This window comes from Oryctolagus cuniculus, chromosome 16 (assembly GCF_051225735.1).
Source record: "Oryctolagus cuniculus isolate XC-2025 breed Fujian yellow rabbit chromosome 16, ASM5122573v1, whole genome shotgun sequence".
Taxonomy (NCBI): domain Eukaryota; kingdom Metazoa; phylum Chordata; class Mammalia; order Lagomorpha; family Leporidae; genus Oryctolagus; species Oryctolagus cuniculus.
In genome coordinates this window covers 70,453,871-70,472,492 of record NC_142882.1, presented here as the reverse complement: position 1 = coordinate 70,472,492, position 18,622 = coordinate 70,453,871, and the positions used below count along the sequence as shown (strand labels likewise).

The following is an 18,622-nucleotide window of genomic DNA, read 5'->3' as shown; positions in this document are numbered from 1 at the left end:
TCAGATCAGCACATCCCAGTCATTGTGGCCACTTGGGGAGAGAACCAACAGGTGGAAGACCTCCCTCTCCCTCTCCCCTCCCCTCCCCCTGACTCTGCCACTCTGTAACTCCGCCTTTGTACACCAGCAGATGGAAGCTCTCTCTATTTCTGCCTTTCAAGTAAATTTTCAAAATCAAAAAATATTTTAAATGGGTTTTTGTTAAAAAAAAAGCAAAGAAAAAAATGAGAAACAGAAACCCAAAAGTAGATACCACACGAAAATATGACTTCAAAATAATTTATTTCCAAATCAAAGAAGGAAATTTAAGCCAGCAAAAGATCAAGAACATCATCCTTGGCCAAAGATTCCAGAGCTTCATGGAACCCTGATGGTGTTAGGGGTTCTCCCATCCAAGTACTAACCAGGCCTGACCCTGCTTAGCTTCCAAGACCAGGTACATTCAGGGTGGTATGGCTGTAGACATGTTAGGGGTTCTAATTCAGATCTCTTCTATGAGAGAAGTGGGACCCAACCACCCAGCCAGGGCTCAACCAGCAAGTATCACCCCTTAGTTCCCTGGGGGATGGATTCTTTGGTATGGGGTGTGTGCCTACCCAGCACTCTTCGTTTAAGGTATAGAATTCAACACCTTGAACACCTTTCAGTCTGGTGCCAACTAAATCCAATACTTTTTAAAACAAAAGATATCATCAGTTTACATTCTAGTGTCCTGTGTCTGGTTTTTAAATTTTCTGAGGCAGTACACTAAGGACTATATAAAGGGTATTCACAGGGTTTCATTCAATTACCTGTCATTACTTCTTTACATATAAATTATAGAGAAGTGTGTAATTCCTTCTACTGCTTAACCAGATTAGGATTTGGAATCTGTTTTTGTTACCTATTATTTTAAATAATAAAATATTTACTGAGTGCTTCTCATGTTCGAGCTACTATTAAAAGTACTATTAGTATTTTAACACATTCAATCCTTGATTTATGAAGTATGGGATTTTATTTGCTTTTTATACATAAGAAAATTGAATCACAGTTTAAGAAAGCTGAGCATAGGTATTTGGCCTAATGGTTAAGACACTGCTTGATGGTTGCATTTCATATTGGAGTGCCTGGGCTTGATTCCTGCCTCTCTCCTGATCCTAGCTTCCTGCTAATAAAGACTCTAGAAGTGGATGATGGTGACTCAAGTAATTGGGTTCCTGTAGGCTGTGCGGAAGACCTGAACTGACTCAGTCCAGCCTCAGTTACTACGGGCATTTGGGGAGTGAAGTAGCAGACAGGCATCTCCTCCCCTTCTCCCTCCCTCGCTTTCTTCCCTTCCCTACTTTTCAAATAAATAAAATTTGGTTTAAAAAATAAAAAAGGAGGGAGGGAGGGAGGAAGAAAATTATCATATCCTTAGAATTGTAGCCATGAAATTCATGAATTTATTCTTTGTATATTAGTAAATTAAAAAATACTTTAAAAAGAAATCATCACTGTAACCCAACTGACAGATGATAAAAATGAATGCAAATGCACTCAGTCTGGTCTCACGGGTTTACGTTCTCAGTGGCTGTCATGTCCCACTTAGTGAGCTGCCCCCCGTTGCCTGGCACCTGCCTAGCTAAGGTTTTCAGATTGTCAGTTATTAGAGAGAAAACTTTCAGAACAAAAATAGGGAAATCCCATAGATTAAACTGAAGATAAAGGAGAAGAGTGATATGTTAAAGAAAGACTTTTAAAGTATGTTTTGGCATGAATAAGTCGTTTTCCAGAAATAGGATTATCTAGGCCAACTGGATTCAATGTCCAAAAGGCAAGCAGCAAATAGGAGATATTATTAGACACTGTCAATTAAAGTTAAAATGTATTCATTTATATAAATAATTCAACAAAATTTGGCAATTCACAGAGTTATAAGCCAGATGAATACAAACTATGGCTCTCTGATTAAGATTCACAGAACTGTCTGCTTTCCATGAGTCAGTTTTAGAAGCACTTTCTGTAGAAGTGTGACTTGGAGAAAATAGCAGTGCGAGAACTGAGTAAATACCCACATGAGGCCCAAGTGGAGGAAAACTAGGTCATGCTCTCATACTTAGTTTAGCAACCTAAGGAAAGCATAGTACAGGCATTTAAAAAGTTATTTATTTGCATATGATAATCTATATACTATTTTCTTCTGCTACTTCATAGGAGAATGCTAAATTGGGAAGCCAAATGGCTCTCAAGCTCTTATCCTTTCTTAGCTTGATGAAAGTCCATAATCTACACCTCACAGATGAACTATTTTGTAAAATGTTAAGCTTATCTACTTGCATTTCATTTACAGGTAAAAAAGGAATCTTCACATTGTTTTATGATTTCTGTTAGTCTAATAGCTTTGATTTATTGTCACATATTTAAAAGGCTTTCAAACCAATTACATAGAGTTCGGGTGAAAACAGAAAAGATGGCACTGAGGAGCCTAAGAATGCCACTCCTTAAGGAAATATTTTGGCAAAAAGGGAGATGATAGAGAGATTCTTGGCAAATCTCAATATTTTGAAGAGAAAATTTGTTCTGGGTTTGTTTTGCTATAAGATATCAAAATGGCACAGTGAAGTTCTGGACAAGGACTTCTTATGGAGACCAAGTCAGTAAGATTACTCTAAAACCCTCAACCATGTTGAATAAAGGCTTAAAGTATTTTGAAAGAATTAAGAATGGAAAGCACTATCACCGAACCCAAAGTCAATAAAACAGCATTGTGGAAAAGGAAGGCTTCCACTGGACGGGTATTTGACCATTACCTGGAAGATACAGGTGACAATCAGTTGGCTATCCTGGCAAGGGACAGCACAAGAGGAGGTTATCCCCACATATGATCAGAAGCAGGTCCTTTGAATTTGTATGGGAAAAAACATGTCAGCATTTTTCATAGACCAAATACAGGTCATATAAATAAAGGAGCAGGTGTGGGGTCCCTTATGTCACTTTCCATGTAGACCATGGAGAGGAAGTGCTATAAAGACCTCAAAAAGAAATGAGTGACCTGTCAGAATGGAGATTCAACAAGAGAGAGAGAGAGAGAGAGAGAGAGAAATAGCTGAAAATAACTGAGGAGGGTACTATGAAAGAAACACATACTATAAGGACAGATAGCTCCAGCTCACAACAAATGCAGTCCCAAGTACTTGAAAGATCATCTGCTGCCCCCGACAAGGGCATTCATTAGCAGAAAGGTCCACCTAAAGCAGAGGAACCAGGACTTGAACAAGGCACCTCCATGTGGGTATCAGCATCCCAAGTGGTGCGATGCCACAACATCTGCCCTGATGTTTTTTTCTTTAAAAGGCGAATGCCTTGCATGCCACTCTCATTTGTATCTAACCCTAGAATTTAATTTTATGCTTTGCCCAGCCTTTACCTCCCCAATCTCCAGATGACACAGTTCCCAGTTTGCAGAAACTGAACTGGCAGGAGCAAACACTTACTCTCTGGGCTCCCTTTCCTTCTCCCAGTCCATTGCAAAAGCAGACAAGTAGAGAAAATGGTGAACGTTGGAATATTTACCTTGAGTATGAATTTCTTATAGGTTTTGTCTCTTTCTTACTATTTCACATCTTTGGATATTAAAATACCCCTGCCCTGATGGAAATTTCTTCTTACTTTCTCCACAAAATGCAGATACAAGGGTAAGCATTTGGTCTAATGGTTATGATGTCCACATCCCATACTGGAGTGTCTGAGTTCAATTCTGGCTCCACTTCTGACTCCAGCTTCCTGCTAAAGCAGACCATGGGAGGCAATAGTAATGACTCAGGTTTTGGGTACCTGCCACCTTTGTGGGAAGCCTGGATTGCGTCCCTGGATCCAAGCTTCTCCCAGCCTAGTCCCAGCTGTTGCAGTCCTTTGGGGAGTGAACCAATATGATAGGAGATCTTATTCTCACATAAAAATTTTAAAAAATTAAAATTAAGTCAATGCAAATATAATCACTTAAGTATATTTACAACCTCCTGGATATCTGCAGTCATTACAAGTGTTCTTAAATACCACTGCCTTAACAAGATGAGGCCTTACAAAATATTTCTACAGGATTCTTTATCTAAAACCTTTAAAACAACTCAATAGTTTTCAGCTTAAATTTAAAAGGTATTTATGCTCAATATTAACCTGTGTCATAGCTATATGTGTGGCTCATGCATAAAGTTCCTTTTTAAACAGTGATGTCCATTTTTACAAATGCTTGATTTCACAAAACCCTGTACCTGCTTCAAAAATGTCCAGAAGCAACTCAAAATAATGTCTTAAAAGAAAATTTGTCTGTGATTATTTAATACATTCTGTAGAAGCCATTGCACTACACAGAACCCAACTCACACAATGAATATTCCACCAATGCTGTTGGGCAACTTTGTACAAGCCTCTAACCCTGCAGCTGTCCCCAGTCACGAGGATGAAAGCCTTATTAATTGCTCAATCAGAATCCTTCATTTTTAGCTCACAAACGCATTCCTTTCATTTTATGTGGGACTATTCTCTAATGTTCTGAAGCACTACTGAAATGTGGACTTGAATATTTGAAAAAGTGAAACTATTTTCTGTCTTGTAAATCTTTTATTACAAGGCATAAAATTTTCTTCTTTAAGGTTTTATTTGGGGGTTGCTTTGGTGAGACTTTAAGGGTAAATGTCTTTGATATTACCATGCTCTCTCTTCTCACACGAAGATCACAAAAAGTCTAAGCATTTGTGGAAATGCCACTGGGGAATTTACAAATTGCTTTATTCTATAAGAAATAACATCCTCTTTCTGTTTGGATCTTGGCAGGACAAGATGTGGTTAGGTATTTCTAGAAGACTTTCAATGCTGAATTTCCACAACCAAAGAAAAATTGCAAATTAAGACAGATTCTCATGACTTTGAGCTAAGAAAATGATAATTTTTATAGCAGTGAAAAGTAAATAACAACTACTGCAATCACTTTTGCTTAGGTCTGGCCAGCTCCTATTGGAAGCAGTACATGAATTATGAGAAACATTATATGGATTGCATTATATAAGCTAAATAAAAGTATGCTTTCCAAAACATGTAAAATTCCATTGAGTAACTTGTGCAGGGTTACACAACTATGAAGTAACAAAGACAAGACTCTTACCCAATCTTCTTAACAATTGTAACCACTCCACTAGAAGCTTTCCAATGAAAGTTTTGGTATCCTTTGATTGAAAAAACTTTGTTTGCTACTGTCTCACAGCTTTATCATTATTAAAAGAATCTTCTAAAAGTGTGAGAACATTAATTATTGAGACTTGCAACATTTGGGATAGGCATTTGGTATAGCAATTATGACTCCCACATCCCAGACTGAAGAGTCTGGGTTTCAGTCCCAGCTCTGATTCCAATTCCAGCCTCCTGCTAATGCGCAATCTGAGAGAAGACGGTAGTGATGGTTCAAGCATCTGCATTCCTGCCACACAGACCAGAGATTCTGATTGTGTCTGCAGCTCTGGCTTCAGCATGACTCATGCCCAGTTGTTGTGGGCATTTGGAGTCTATCAGTGGATGGATCTCTCACTTTATTTAAGTATGAATTTTTTTTAAATAGCTGTAAACTGTCCATGTGATTTCTCCCACTCTGTGACCATCTCTCTGCTACACACACATACTCCCCACTAGGCATAATATTTTTTGATATCCACATAAACACACACAGGTACAATTCATTTTTAGAGAGGTTAGATTCCTACTTATAGGCTCTAGGAAAAAAGGTAAAAGCAAAAAAATGAAAAATGAGAATTCAGCCCAAGATGATGATATGAAAAGCATGGGGACAGGCCACAAAGTGGGGATTAGCTGGCAATTAACAACTGTTGATCATCCCTATGTGCTAGGAAAAATTCCAAGTGCTTTTTATACTTTATATGGTTCAATCTTCATAGCATCCCTTTGAGGAAGATATAAATATTGTGTCACTTTACAAATAAACTGAATCTCAGGATTAATTCAAAATCTCAAGGCAGAAAAACAGAAGCCAAGGCTTGCAAGTAGCCTACCTGGCTCCAGGATTCAAATTCTTCATTCCCTGGCCAATTCTGGAATCTTTGTTCCCATGTTTGTTTTCTTTCTTAAAATCTGGAGTGTACCAGCTCCCCAAATATAATATGTCTCTTGTGTGACTAAAGGCTCAATCATGTAAGTAACTTAATTTATCTAGCAAAAAATAGTTTATTTTATAGCAAACAATAAGTGAAAGTTAACACTATTTTTAAAGAACTAAATGTAACTCTGCACTTTTGTACTGTTACTAAGATATAATTGTTTCAATTGCTTCAATCCTAACAGAAATATCATGACACACAAGCTACAATGTCTAAAATGTTTAATAACCATTGTCCCAGACTCCTGCTCTTAACAGTGTCCCTAGTTAACTTTTTAGGTCTCACATTTTCAGTCTTATGGTCTAATGTGAAACATCAAAAATACCTAGGGACATAATATCAAATGGGAGAATTTTACTTCATGGTGCGTTTTATAACCAATTTCATGCACTGAGATGAATGGTCCACTATCTACCTTTTACTTAATACCCCAAGTCTGTCTTTAAACACTCCCAATGATTTTAACATCATTATACCTTAAATATAAGAAAATGTCTATGAAACTATAAATGAGTTTTATAAGACGATAGCAGCTGCCACTGTTATTTATCTAGTTTCAGGGCAAGTCTTTCACATGGTTGGTTATTTTAGGAGATAATCATTTTTTACTCTACATAAAAGATGTTTATATTACAGTAAGAATTAAAGGAGTTTGTAGATGAATACTTTCAACATGTCAGTATTATAGAAACTTTTAAAGGATTATTTTGTGTTGTTTTATATCAATGGATTGAGTTCAGTGACAAGTGTTAACACAGCCATTTGTCTAATACAGACTCAATTTGTTCACAAGGATTTATTAATATTCTAATTAAAAACTGATACCTCAAATATAGCCTAATTATGGTTAAAATAAACAGTTGCCTATTAAAAGAATATTTAATTCATTCATTATCCATTTGGTCCCTTTCAAATGTATCCCCAAATTTGCCATTGTTATTTAACAATTTTGTTTCCATTTATAAAAACTGTCAGATGATTGCATATTATTGACAAATAGGTTTTTATACATATAAAGAAATGCACAAATTATAAATGGGTAAACTAAGTTATTTTTAGTATATGGCCCAGTAAACTCCATGAAGCTATTTCCCCAAAAAAGGGTATATCAAATGGTTAATAAGTTTAATAAATACCATATTATTTATATCTGATTGAATTTACCACAATTTGATCTTTTTCTTTCTTTTTTTTTTTTTTTTGACAGGCAGAGTGGACAGTTGAGAGAAAGAGAGAGAGACAGAGAAAGGTCTTCCTTTGCCGTTGGTTCACCCTCCAATGGCCGCCGCGGCTGGCGCGCTGCGGCCGGCGCACTGCGCTGATCCAAAGCTGGGAGCCAGGTGCTTCTCCTGGTCTCCCATGGGGTGAGGGCCCAAGCACTTGGGCCATCCTCCACTGCACTCCCTGGCCACAGCAGAGAGCTGGCCTGGAAGAGGGGCAACCGGGACAGAATCCGGCGCCCTGACTGGAACTAGAACTTGGTGTGCCTGCGCCGCAGGCGGAGGATTAGCCTATTGAGCCACTGTGCTGGCCACAATTTGATCTTTCAATGTGTATATACCAATACTTATATTCTGGTTTTTAAAAAATTATAAACACTTAAAATATTGGAAATATGATTGCTGATTAAAATTTTTTAAATTTTTTTCTAGATTCATTCATTTGAAAGGCAGAGTAATAGAGGGAAGGAAAGAGAGAGACAGAGAGAGTGTTCTTCCATCCACTGGCTCATTCTCCAAATGCCTACAATATTTGAGCCTAGGCCAGGCAAATGCCAGGAGCTAGGAATTCCCTCTGGATCTCCCCTATGGGTGGCAGGAACCCAAGTCTTTGGGCCACCACCTGCTGCCTCCCAGGTGCATTAACAGGGCAGCTGGATCAACAGCAGGGACAGACTTGATCCCAAGCATTCTGATATGGGATGTGGGTGTCGCCAGCTGCGGCTTAACCTGCTGCACTACAACACCCACTCAACATTTGGCCTTTCTCTTCTCTTTCAACAAAATTTGGACTCCAGAAAATGTTGGAAACAACTAAGTTTCAGTAAAGATAGCTATATTCTACCAAAGAAGAAAATTCCATTAAAAATAAATCCTAAGATTTTTTTCACCAGATAATTTCTCAATCTTTTCTCTCCCAATTTTGAAATTGTTTTGCAACTCTCGTTTACACAAATGACTTTTTAAAATTATTTCCTAATTCTTCATTAAATAAACCTGATATCAAGTCAACAATCAAAAAATTATGAGAAAGTGACCAAAACCAACATTTAAATAGCAAAAAAGGAGAAAAAAAATCAGATTGTAAACTTAATTAGATTTTTTTTTTTTTACAGAGAATAAAGAAAAGGCACACTATGTGTTAGTGGTCCTCCTTGCCGATCTAGAACCTTGATGTCTGTAATTCACCTAAAAATTTAAGTAGAACTAAGTGACCTACAAGTTTTATTTTCAACTCAGAACTTTTATCAAGCTGGCTTAAAACATTAACTTTTTGAAGATGGGTGCAGAATTAAGTTTTAATACAAGCGCATATATTAAAATTTCACTAAAATTATTTATTGCTCTAAAATTTAGTTTTCTTATGAAATGATAGCTTAGACTATTAAAAGGTAATGTATATTCCAATAAGAATATTTAGTAAAAAAAGTTTTAAAGCCTCTTCTAAGCTTGGATGAATTTGCACTGATCTTCTGCCTTCCTCATTTGGAAATCCTTTAGCTCTGCAATTTAAGAGCCAAGCAGCTGTGAAAGAAGATCAACATGGAGTTGCGCAGTTATTTTATCAGATCCCAGTGATAACATTTAAGTAAGCATGACCGTGAAACCATGTACTAAGTGATTTCCCCCCTAACATAAAAATGGACCATGGATATCAAATATTTCATATATTGAAGCTCAACATATATAGTTGAGCAAGATATGGTGAGTCCCATTTTAGTAAGCTTTGTCTCTTTTCCTTTGGGTGTTTTATGAGCTGAGGCCATTCTCCCAGGTATGCAGATTCTTGCTTGCATGATTTTATTAAAAGTTAATAAAAGGCCAGAACTAAGCCTTCAGGTTTATGAGGCTATAAAATCCCATTTAGACATTTTTAGTGCTGTCCTGAACACACATCACTATTCTGGAATTTAGTGTATATCCTTTTAAAACTATATATTTATTTATTCATTTGTAAGGCAGAGCAACAGAGGGAGAGTGTCGCTTCTCCGCGGGCTCGCGGGAGAACGTCACTGGACCGGATGCTGTTGTTTAAGCAAATGACTCTGCGTTGTGAGCTCAAGTTTGCTCCTGTGCTAACTGCATTCTAACCACATTCCACTTGGTGTGTGTCACATTCTTGTTATTCTTTCGGTGCGTGGTGTGAGATGTCTGCGGCACCTCGTGGCGCATAAGCGAATCCCTCTATGCCGCTTCTATCTCGCCTTTATAGTGCACTCCCACTAATCCGTGCTCTGCTGCCCACGTGCTGAGCATGCTGTTCTCCTCCAATCAGAGGTTGGGTCAGGAATCAGCTAATTGACAAAGCAGCTGTGTAAGATTTGTTTACGCCCTCTCAGCGCCATATGGTGGGAGATCAGGTGCATAGAGTTAGTCTCAATAGTCTCTGTAGTCTAGTCTAGTCTCGGTACTTATTTCGCCATGTTGCGGGAGATGGGCCCTACTCCCCACAGGAGAGATAGAGATGAAGAGAGCTTCTGTACATTGGTTCACTCCCCAGATGGCCATAACAGTCAGGCATTACACAGAACAAAGTCAAAAGCCAGGAACTCCATCCTGGTCTCCTATGTGGATGGCAGGCACCCAAGTACCTGGGCCATCATCTGCTTCCTTCCCAGGCACATCAGCATGGAGCTGGATTAGAAGAGGGGCAGCCAAGACTCCAATCACCACTCTGACAGGGGATGTTGGCATCCCATATCAATATATGGTTAATCAGTGTCTTAACCCACTGTCCCACAATGTCAGCCCCTGTCTTTGTGCCGTATATATGTATGTATATAACACATTGGTTTATTTTTATCACTACACAACCAAAAGTTACAAAGAAAGCACAAGTGATATTATTTCTTAGATGATGACCTTTTGAGCACAAACCTCCCTGGTGTTTAAAAATCGAAGTAGTGTTTCTGAGATTTAAACTGTTTTTCAATACCCACATATGCCTTTGATGTTTGGGTGATTTGAAGACAATTCACTGGCATTTGTACTTGGTTTTCTATATGATCTAACCTAAAAGCATTAGCTTTTTGCCTTCTTTTTTTTTTTTTTTTTAAACTTTTATTTAATGAATATAAATTTCCAAAGTACAGCTTATGGATTACAATGGCTTGCCCCCCATAACGTCCCTCCCACCCGCAACCCTCCCCTTTCCCACTCCCTTTCCCCTTCCATTCACATCAAGATTCATTTTCGATTCTCTTTATATACAGAAGATCAGTTTAGCATCATTAAGTAAAGATTTCAACAGTTTGCTCCCACACAGAAACATAAAGTGAAAAATACTATTTGAGTACTAGTTATAGCATTAAATCTCAATGTACAGCCCACTAAGGACAAAGATCCTACATGAGGAGTAAGTACACAGTGACTCCTGTTGTTGACTTAACAAATTGACACTCTTGTTTATGGCATCAGTAATCACCCTAGGCTCTTGTCATGAGTTTCCAAGGCTATGGAAGCCCCCTGAGTTCACTGACTCTGATAATATTTAGACAAGGCCATGGTCAAAGTGGAAGTTCTCTCCTCCCTTCAGAGAAAGGTACCTCCTTCTTTGATGACCCGTTCTTTCCACTGGGATCTCACTCGTGGAGATCTTTCATTTTTTTTTCCCCAGAGTGTCTTGGCTTTCCATGCCTGAAATACTCTCATGGGCTCTCATGGGCCCTGATTTTCACAACATATTTATTTCTATCATTAAGAAGCTACTTGATTGTGTTTATTGCTGGAGAAGTTTGGGGATAGACTATTTAGGGAAACTTTCTTTTTCCCCTCATATCTAGTAGTAATAACCAGCATAAAGGAATCAGACAAATCTATGTTTTCAGCCTCCACTTTTTCTAGCCCAAGCTCAAAAATCTGTTTCCGTGCCTCACCCAAATTGTTCTGACAAATGAACTTCATAGATGACCACTATGTGAACCCCATACCAGCAGTGATGACATCTGTGTGAAAATCAAGGGTATTTATGACAATTGCTTGCACTGTCTCAGGCACTACTATGCTAATAATCTGATTCTTACAATGAGATTCAAGATAGGTGCCAATATCATGCACATTTACTGATATGGAAAGTAAAGCTTTGGAAAGAAGGGACATTAGCCAAGTTCTTATAGCTGAGCCAGAGCAAAAAGAACTGTATTCTAACCACATCATAAAAAGGCAGATTCCTCGGACTCCTCAACTTTCTAGGTCTCTTTAGTCACAAGAATAATCTCATTTCACTAATGCATCCAGTTAACACAATAAACCTTTTCCTTTGCTGAGTCTACTTTATGCTGAGAAATCCATATCAATAATAGGATTAGGAACTTCCTTCTCTTACCCTCACCCTCATTACTAGTCTGTGTGGCTCCATTGTGGTCAGTCTTGGGGAAGAGGCTGGTGGGGAAAGGGACAGGCGTCATTGTCATGTGTGAACACCGTCCTTTGGGGGACAGCAGGACAAGTATTGACTACAGGGAGAGGGAACGCATCATTTTCTCCGAGATTCATGCACTGTGAACTGAACGTTCCATGATGTGGAATATTCCTCTTTCTGAGGGTGGCTTCCACTCATTTCTCTCAGCCCCTGAACTCCCAGAAGTTTATCTTTGGCCCTTTAGAGCCAATTCCTTCTCAAGTATCAACTGCCAAATCTCATGCATCCTTCTTCCACCAAGCACACCATTGGAGCTCACTCCCAGTGCAAATTGCTGGCTGTGTGACCAAGCAGGGGCATCCCCGTCTCTTACCTTCTTAGGCATGTGTAAGCATTAATCTCTAAAACTCCAAGGAAGACTGAAACTTCAACTTGATTTTAGGTGGGGAGAAGTACTCCCCACCTTCAAAAAGCAGCCCCTTCCCTTCCTCCATGGGGAAAGAGTGGAATCACTGATAGTCTCCTCCAAACCATCATTCCAGGTTTCCTCACCATCCTCATCAAGCCTCCAGCCAGCACGAACCTATCCTCCATGTAAACTAAGAATCGAAAACTAGGTCTTACTATCGCCTTTCTAAAATCCATGTCGATGGGGCAGATCTGCAGGACGTATTGTGTGAATTGTTTCCTTGTACTTAAGAAAACTCTCCCACTTTACCATCTGTTATGTTACCTTAGAGCTCTAAAGAAAAAACTAAAAATTTTCCCAGCTGTAACATTATAAACACATTACATACTTGAAAAAGTTTGTGGAAAATGGAATTAAAATATGCATTTCCCATGAACTCTGAAGACCCCTCAGATAGTCAATATAATTAAACAGTGAATTTAATATTTTACTTGCTTTTATATTTATGTGTATGTGTCATAGCAATCTATCTAAATAAAATGCAAGATAAGTTATAGGCTTATCTTATATACTCAACACAATGGTAGAGACACCTCAGGTGACTCAAGGTCAGTTCAGTGAAGTCAGGATTTCTTTCTTGGCACATTTCAGCCCCTGACAAAGTCAGAGCACACCTTCAAGCTGAGAGGGGTCTAGGTGAAACTGCTCAGTTTAAAGAAGGAACTCAAGCAGGAAGTCTGACACAGATGAACAAAATTAGGAGGAATTAAGCTTCAATAATTTTATAGATTTTCTCATGAATCAATAAGACTTTCATTCTTAAAGTTTTAAGACTTGAAGAATGTGTGGGATGGGGCCAGCACTGTGGCATAGCAGGTATCCCATATGGGCGCCGGTTCGAGTCCCAGCTGCTCCACTTCGAATCCAGCTCTCTGCCATGGCTTGGGAAAGCAGCAGAAGATGGCTGAAGTGCTTGGGCCCCTACAACCGTGTGGGAGACCCAGAAGAAGCTCCTGGCTCCTGGCTTCAGATCAGCTCAGCTTCAGCTGTTTCAGCCATCTGGGGAGTGAGCGAGCGAATGTAAAGCTTCTCTCTCTCTCTGCCTCTCAAATAAATAAATCTTTAAAAAATATAGCTTACGAAACTTAGGTTTAGAAATAAAAGTATTTCAACTGAATGACATTCCAAACACGACCCAAAGGTATGCATCACCCCAACCTATTTTAAAGCTGTATTTTATTAGTCTTGTCCTTCAGAACAACAACAAAAGACTAAAAGAAAGCCTTCAGCCATTTATAAAGTTAAATGGTGACCAGTCCACTGCAGGCTTGAAGGCTTTCCCAGTGAGAAAGGAATGGGGAAAAGACCACAGTCAGAATCACCTGGATAAGGTACCTGACGTTAGTCAGGGAGATCATGAACAAAACACCTGGTCCACCTACAGCTGTTGGAGGTGGGCAAGTTTGTTCTGCAAGTACAGTTTGAATAATAGCTGAATCCCATATTTCCATTCATCAGACCACTGACCGTCCCTCTTTTAAGGGTCAAGAAACTAGCCTCAAACTGTTAAGGGACTGAATTACTACAGAGTAAGAAGGGCCCCCACCCCTGCTAAGTCCTCAGGCTTCCCCTCCACCACACTGACACTATATCCTAGTAGCTTAGCTTACTGGGTTGTCTTGTTTCATATCCCAGTAAACTTCATATCCCACACCACCACCCCCAAATTATCTCCCTCCAACTAGGTCACATTCAACAACTACTCCAAAATTGTGTGTGTGTGTCACAGGGAAGACATTTTCAGAGGGAAGCCATTTGGTCTAGGTGTTCACATACTGGCATCTCCTATCAGAGTCCATGGCTCAGGCTCTGGTCTGCAGCTTCCTGCTAATGCAGACCCTAGGAGGAAGCAGGTGATGGTTCACGTAGTTGGGCTCCTGCCCTCACAGCTCTGCCAAGTTCCAGGCCAATGGCTCTGGGCTTCAGCCTTTTCCACTGCAGGTAACTGGGGGGTGAATTAACAGAGAGTAGTGCTGTTTCTTAAATTATAATTTTTTTAGTAACAATGCTCAGAGTGAGGATTTTTAAACAATTAGCATAAACCTAAATTTTATCTTCATATAAAAATGTGATTTTTAGGTGTACACAAAAATGGTAGAACAATTCTTTTCAAATGGAAAGGGGGAGGCACAGATGGAGAGGGAGATTTTCCACCTGCTGGTTCTCTCGCCAAACTCCCACACCAGCTGTAGGTGGGCCAGGCCGAAGCCCAGTGCTCAGAACTCAATCCGTTTCCCACCTGGGTGATAGGGACTCAATTACGTGAGCCATCACCTACTGTCTTCCAGGGTGTGCATTATGGGGAAGCTAAAACTCTGCTACTCCAATATGGCACGTGGGGGTTCCTGCAGCGGCTTCACTGCTGTGTCAAATGCCCGGCCCTGGAACTTATTTTCCAGTTCTGAAGTGACTTCTACCCCACTCCCGTTTACAAACCTTGTTTCAGCTGAATGAGGTGACTGTTAACTGGAATGAGATCGCTAAGTCAGCCCCCTAAATTTCACAGTTATGAACTTAATTTTTCCCTGAGTTTAACCTCAAGTCATGTGTGTTCACAGGAATAAAAGATTGAAGTTTGGAGGGATGAAATTATGCCACGCATACACACACGTGCGCGCGCGCTTATTTAGAATACTTACTGTTCCCATTCCAAAGGTCTCTGCTCTCTCCACAGTTTACTCCAACCTCTACCAAAAAAGGGAGTTGGGAACTGTTTTGGAACTCGCTGTTCTTGAGTTGCTGTCTAACTAAGCAGACACAATTTACAGGCAAGGGTGCTGACTGCCAGCTCTTGCCCAAGGAGTGGCCTGGGCATCCTCTCCAAGCACTCTCTGGGGCGGGCAGAGGTGGGCTCTGGTCTGCCACGCCTACCACTCCCTGTGCGGTCCACGAGAAAAGCACGGGGAAATACTCCCTGAGCCTCCCTCGCCAGCCTGCGACCCGGTGGGTACCGGGCATCAGGGCATGGGGAGAAGGGACAGCAGAGGCGAAGCCTGATGCCCGGAGCCTCCTTCCTCCAGCCTCTGTGTACCCTGCTGGCCATCGCTGATCCCTCCGCTGCCTCTGCCCCAGCCACAGTACAGCTGCTAGGGGACTGTCCGCTGTGCCTCTCCATCCTGGCCCGGAAAGGAGGGTCGCCGGGGCCCCAGCTCTGCGCTGCCGGGAGGTCCCGGCGCTCCAGGACCTCTGTCCAGCATAGTCGCCAGAGCGCTAAGACAGACCTCCCCTTGCAAGGGCCCACAGAGGACGGCAGCCACCCTCACAACCCAACCATTGTCTGAGGTTATAGATTAAGATACTGGCACGCAAGCTGGATACTTAGAAAGTTCCCGGAAACCGCTATTAAAGCAAGTTTACTGTGGTGCAAAACTTTTTGAAAACAACGCTTATCTTTGTCATACTGCGTACCGTTCCTGGGCTTTCTGCCGAGACCTCTTACTTGCCCACCAGGATTTGATCCTCACGGGCTCTTTCCACATCCGTGGGCATCTTCCCTAACCCCTTTGTCCCGTTCCTCACATCCAGGGAGGGGAAAGAAACTACAAAGGAAAGAGACATGAGTGTATCAGCGGTCTCTTCCCACGCTTGCCTTTTTGGATTTTGTTCTCTTTCTGTTTTCCTCTCCACTGTTTTGTTTTGGTTTTTCTGTTTGGACAGACATGAAGGAAAACAAAACAATCTTCAAAGGCCAAAGCTCTCGTAGACTCTAATCCCCAACTCCACGGAGAGGATGGTTTCGACCTTATTGGTTGAGAGTCTGCTGCGGCAGACTCTAACTGCTCGAAGCCTCAAAGTGAAGCTCACCTGCGCAGCTCAGCATCTCAAGGCTGGGTGGTGAGCTCAGGGCTCTCTGCAGGCTTCTTCCAAGGTACTGAATTGTATCACCACTACCACCCATCTCCACCGCTGGTGTTTTGGGTGGGACAACCCTTTGCTGAGCGAAGGGGCTGGACTTCAGGAAACCAGGTGCCAGAAGCATGCCTTCAGCTGTTTAAAACAATACTGTTTACAGATATTGCCGAAAGTTCTCTTGTAGCAAAATCATTCTCTGTTCCCTTTAAGAACTACTCATCGAACCACAACCACCCTGGTGCTGAATTCCAAAAGTTACTTGGGAAATATACTTCTTTATAGTAGTTATTCCCAATATGCTTCCCTTGGACAGGAGAGATTTAGATTTTCCTGGAGCTATCGTGTATACGTTGTTATTCAAACTGAAAGTGAGCAGTGTGAGTGATAATTCATTTACTTCTATTTCCTTTCCCTAACTAATGTATTTTTAAAAATACACTTCAAGGAAATGGTGAGATTAATTAAGCTATGCATGAAGGGATGAAGAGATACACAAATCAATAGCATGTAGATCACCTAGAGTGTGAATGCATGAAACATTTACAGATTAAATTTAATAAAGATGGAAAACAAAATGCATTTTGCTATACAAGCTTCCATACCTTAATTTATCTACAAAATCAGTTTAATAAGAGGCTACTTATTGAATTAAAATGCATTCAATTTGTTTTTAGATAAAGGTCTAGTGTCAGCCTAAGTTTCTTGATTATGTACAAAAACCATACTAAAAGAACGTTAAATGTGGTGTGATTTCCTAGCGATTAATTACCTATATAGCAATAGACGTTGCTGTTTCTGTTCAGCAAAGTGGCTAAAATAATGGTATTCGCTAAGGGTTGTGGGAGTAACAGAGTCACGTTAGCTGGATTTTGCTAGGGGCTGATTTCCACTCACCTGTTCCCTTCAAGAGTCTTCACTTTAGTCCATAAATTCTTCACGTGGCTTGCACTTTCCAAGTTGCAAAGAATTTTCATTTCTATTTCCTCCTTTATTACTCAAAGAAATCTAAGCAAGTGGGGAAAAATAGGTCTTCCACTTCAGAGAAGCAAAAATTGATTGGGGTTGGCACTGTGGCATAGTGGCTAAAGCTGTCGCCTGTGGCGCCAGCAAGCCATATGGGTACTGGTTCTATTTCTGGCTGCTCCTCTTCTATCCAGATCCCTGCTAATGGCCTGGGAAAGCAGAGGAAGATGGCCCAAGTCCTTGGGCCCCTGCACCCACATGGGAGCCCTGGAAGAAGCTCCTGGCTCCTGGCTTCGGACCAGTCTTTGTGGCCATTTGGGGAGTGAACCAGCAAATGGAGGCTGTCTCTCTCTCTCTCTCTCTCTCTCTCTATCTATCTTTGCCCTTCAAATAAATAAATCTTTAAAAAAATGAAGCTCTAAAAAAAATGTAAATCCTTCCTCAGCAATAGTCAATAAGGCAGAGTGTGAAAGTTAGCTTTTGCTGGCCCTACAATCTTTCTACTCTCCCAAACTGACTCCTACAACGTATATCCCTTTCTTTACCTACTGACCCAGGAGGCAGAGAAAATGACCACACCTGACAATTGTTTTGTAAACATACAGTTAAACTCAGCACAATTAAAGGAGAGATTCTCTATTCACGTGGAAATTCAAAGGCTCAGAAGTCAACCCTAGCCCTGACTGTTGGGGGCATTTGGAGAGTGAACCAGTAGGTGGAAGGTATCTCATTTCCCCTCCCTCCTCTGCCGCTCTCTTTCAAGTAGATGAAAAAATAAGTTTTTTTTTAAATAAAACAATTTGAGCTACAGATGATAGACACCTCAATACTGAATGTTTTTGTAGTCTCCATTGTCTCATAACTACCCATTCTTTGAGGATTGGAAGCAAAACTACATGGATTTTTCTGTTGATGCACTTAAAAGCTCCCTCATCAAGTGTACCCAAAATAATCTTAGGAAAATAGACAATTTCACTCTTAATTAGGCACCTATGAGATTTTGAAAATAGTTCTTCTAAAATTCCTTTTCTAGATGATGCTGGAAGAAGTAGAGATGAGCAAGTATAAGGAAAACCTGCTTAGAGCAAGGAAGGAGCAGAGAAGGGAATTTAAAACCTTGGCTTCTCCTACTAAGAAAACCAAAGGGCTTCCTGAAATCGTGGACGTGTAGTAGGTCCTTGCTTTGCGCACTGCTATTCAGACAAGAAAGGAAAAGGAGACGTGGGGGCAGAAAACAGGAAAAAAGCTTTGCTTTGAAATAAACTGGAAAGCTGGTTGATGAGATGCAGACCAAATGAAGACAGCTAAGGAAGCCACTTAACCTCTGCTAAGAATCACAGAACTCCAGAGTCAGGAGCAGAATCAGAGGCCGTGTAATCTACCCCACCCTTACAATCAACAGGTGAGAATCATTGCTGACAATTAAAAAAAAGCTGGAAGAGGGGCGGGTGTTTTTTGCAGCAGTTAAGACTCCACTTTGAACACCTGCATCCCATACCAGAGTGCCTGGGTTAGGGTCCTGATACACTTCGGGTTCCAGTTTCCTACTAATGTATACCCTGGGAGGCTGCAGGTGATGACCCAAGTATTTGAGTCCCTGCCACCCATGTGGGAGACCTGGATTGAGCGC

The 18,622-nt window shown here is 40.7% G+C and overlaps 1 protein-coding gene across 3 annotated transcripts in view; it reads right to left on the bottom strand.

Moving 5' to 3' along the window:
* THSD7A (thrombospondin type 1 domain containing 7A) overlaps positions 1-17,522 on the bottom strand; it is a 689,693-nt gene extending 672,171 nt beyond the window's left edge. The window contains exons 1-2 of one of the 3 annotated variants that reach the window (XM_089315677.1): positions 16,924-17,522; positions 15,982-16,164 (exon numbers count right to left, since the gene is read on the bottom strand). In XM_089315677.1, the coding sequence (XP_089171803.1) occupies positions 15,982-16,156 (175 nt within the window). In that variant the 5' untranslated portion in view covers positions 16,157-16,164; positions 16,924-17,522. Of the gene's footprint in view, positions 1-12,710; positions 12,826-14,816; positions 15,903-15,981; positions 16,165-16,923 lie in introns of those variants that run through there. The other 2 variants (XM_089315676.1, XM_089315679.1) reach the window with 2 other exon arrangements.
* Between the last annotated feature and the right edge of the window lie 1,100 nt (positions 17,523-18,622).